At 43.0% G+C, this 2735-nt stretch overlaps 1 protein-coding gene across 1 annotated transcript in view; it reads left to right on the top strand.

The window, feature by feature from the left end:
• The first annotated feature begins 1017 nt into the window (after positions 1–1017).
• Positions 1018–2735, top strand: part of ART4 (ADP-ribosyltransferase 4 (Dombrock blood group)) — an 8644-nt gene continuing 6926 nt past the window's right edge. Inside the window, exon 1 of the mRNA XM_006888477.1 lies at positions 1018–1200. Within this exon, the coding sequence (XP_006888539.1) occupies positions 1018–1200 (183 nt within the window). The remainder of the gene's footprint in view (positions 1201–2735) is intronic.

Raw genomic sequence — 2735 nt, 5'->3', positions numbered from 1 at the left:
CCTTCACTTTGGCAATCCTTTCCTTGGTTTTAATTTATTAATGACACAGAATTGCTATGATTGTCACAGAAATTAGATTGGGATTATCTGAGGATACTGACAATGGCAACACTAGAATTTCCAAAAGCAGGATTTTTGTTTCCTTCAACAGTTAAATGAATCCATGGGAGAAAATTGGAAAGATATGCATAAAATCCCTTATCCAAGGATTGAGAATAGAGGAAGGAAGTTCAGGTTAAAAAGGGAAGTATCTGCAAGTGGCCAACATAACATCTGTCCTGGGCTGCCTTGGCATATTGGACGCTAGTCTATTTATGTCTGTTGTAGGATTCACCACAGGCTGAAATGGTGACAGCTGGATATAGGTTGTCAGAGGTCATTATAGACTGAAATAGGCTGTCTAGAGAAGATGAAGAAAAAAAGATGACCTTTGCTCATACAATCTCTGGACTAGAGAGTTCCAGTGGTGCCTGTGAAAAAGAGCCTTCTTTGTGACAATATCCCAAAAGGATGCACTGCTCAGGGACAGCCTATCCTGTCCAGGGCCTATCAGCAGCACCAGATGGGCCAGACATTGGCCAACCTTGAGGAAGTACCCACCCAGTCTTGTCCATACCAATCATATCTATCACAGTAGAAGCCTGAGGCTCAAGATAATGTTGCCTGGCCTGAAACACTGGGCAGGGCTTGCTTTTTCCTGTTGTGCTTGGGAGAGTGAAGACTGAGCTTGACCCTCAACAGGTTTTGGAATTCCCCCAAATTCAACCCAGATCAGGGATTGGTATTTTTGGATGTAGAAATGAAGTTAGGCTGCCTTTAGAAAGCCTTATTTGGTACACTGGCTGTTTTGCAGAGATTTCAGCATTGCCAGTGGTGTGGGGTTGATTTCTCTCTTGGAAAAACTGCTGGCTACTGGTGGACTACAGAAGTTTCAGCACAGGTAGGAGCAAGGAAGGCTCCTGTAGAGACTCACTCAAGAGAAATTCCAAATGAAGAGCTCTGAGAACTTACTCTAGGATGAGGCTGCCAGAGGGAAGGAGATATCTTCTTAACACAAGTGAATGTCTCTCTACCAGCAGGTGTAGAACAGCTCTCCCCATGACGACTGGAACTCCTGCAATGAGAATCTTGTTACTAGAAGGGCAGCTGCCTCTCCTGTTGCTGCTCTCCAGTCTGTGTCAACCCACTTGGAGCTACCAGGTAAGCAGTGAGTCACGGGCTCATCTCTGGAGGAGCAACCCTCCTTCATAGCAACCTTGGGCACCGGGTGTGTAACTTCAGCCAAACACTGTAAGCAAACAATGCCAGAGGAGGGTAGATTGAAAGCAACAATTTGAAATTGTGGGAGGCTTTATCATAGATTCGGGAGCTCTGGTGGCTTAGTTCGCCATGAGTTACCCCGGTAACCCAAAGGTTGTCTACATCTGAGGCTTGAACTCCCCAGCTGCTCTGAGGGAGAAAGCTGGGCAGTCTCCTCTCTTTGTGATTGACAGCCCTGGAAATCCAATGGAGGGTCGCATTCACTCAGTACCAACTTGACTACAGTGACTTTATCTTATGTTTGACTCTATGGAATGGGAGTTAGCAGGATCATTATTCCTTGACTCTTTGTAAAAAGTATATGGAATAACACTTCCAGGGAGTCTTGGTGGCCTAATGAACAAAGAGTTGCACCGCCAACCCAAAGGCAGGTGGTTAGATCCACTAGCTTCTCTGAGGAGAACAATGGGCAGTCTCCTCCAGTGCTGTTTACAGTTTCTGAAAACTGGCTGATGGGTCAGCTATAAGTCAGTTCCATCTCAATAGCAACAAACAACAAGAGACTAAGAGAGTTTTAGGGCTCACTCTGGCAAGAGTTGACAGAACATTTATTTTTATGTTTATTTTGCTGTGGTTTCAATAGATTGAGTAGGCCTATAAAGAGTCATGAAGGAGCTCTGATGGTGTGTTCATAATATATAGGGGCTGCCAACTAAAAGGTCAACAGTTTAGATCCATGAGCTCCAAGGAAGAAAGATAGGCAATCTCCTCCCATAAATATTTACCGCTTGGAAACCCAATAAAATGTTGCTATGAGTCAGAAACAACTCAATGGCAGCAGGTCCCATTATATAGAATTGGTTAAGACAATTTAAACAGTCATTTATTACATACAGGTATATTTAGTATTTTATTCATCTTAGAATTTTTTCCCAAATCTAAAGGAAAGAATGGCCTTTTTATTTGAAACCAATTACTTTCAACCTACAGATTTATGATTATGAGTACAGAATAGTATCTTTGGGTCTTTTTATTTTAAATCGTAAAAATGAGTAAGTGGACCCTTTTTAATACTTTACTACATCATGGACAGTGTTTGGTGAAGCTCTCGTATTGATTCAGCTTTGGGAGCAAGAGTGGCATCCACTTCCCAAACCACATGCCTCTGGAAACTCTATGAACATAAAGAAACGATGATAGTTATAGACCAGGGTTCAGGTCTTTTGTTTGTAGGGTCTCTGAGTCATGCTTGACTCAACTGCACTTAATAACAACAACAACATGTTTAGGGGATGTTATTTGGCTATTGTTTATGAAAAAGGAAGCTCTGTAAAAACAAGAACCTGGGCGAGCTCTGGTGGCCTAGCAGCAGGAAACTGCACTGCAATCCCAGAGGTGCACGGTTCAAATCCACCAGATGTTCTGCTGAAGAAGGAGGAACAATCACCTCCTGTACCAGTCAGATCCAATTTGAC

Source organism: Elephantulus edwardii, unplaced genomic scaffold (assembly GCF_000299155.1).
Source record: "Elephantulus edwardii isolate Elephantulus edwardi_28Jun2011 unplaced genomic scaffold, EleEdw1.0 scaffold00067, whole genome shotgun sequence".
NCBI lineage: Eukaryota > Metazoa > Chordata > Mammalia > Macroscelidea > Macroscelididae > Elephantulus > Elephantulus edwardii.
This window is presented reverse-complemented; position numbering and strand designations above follow the sequence as displayed.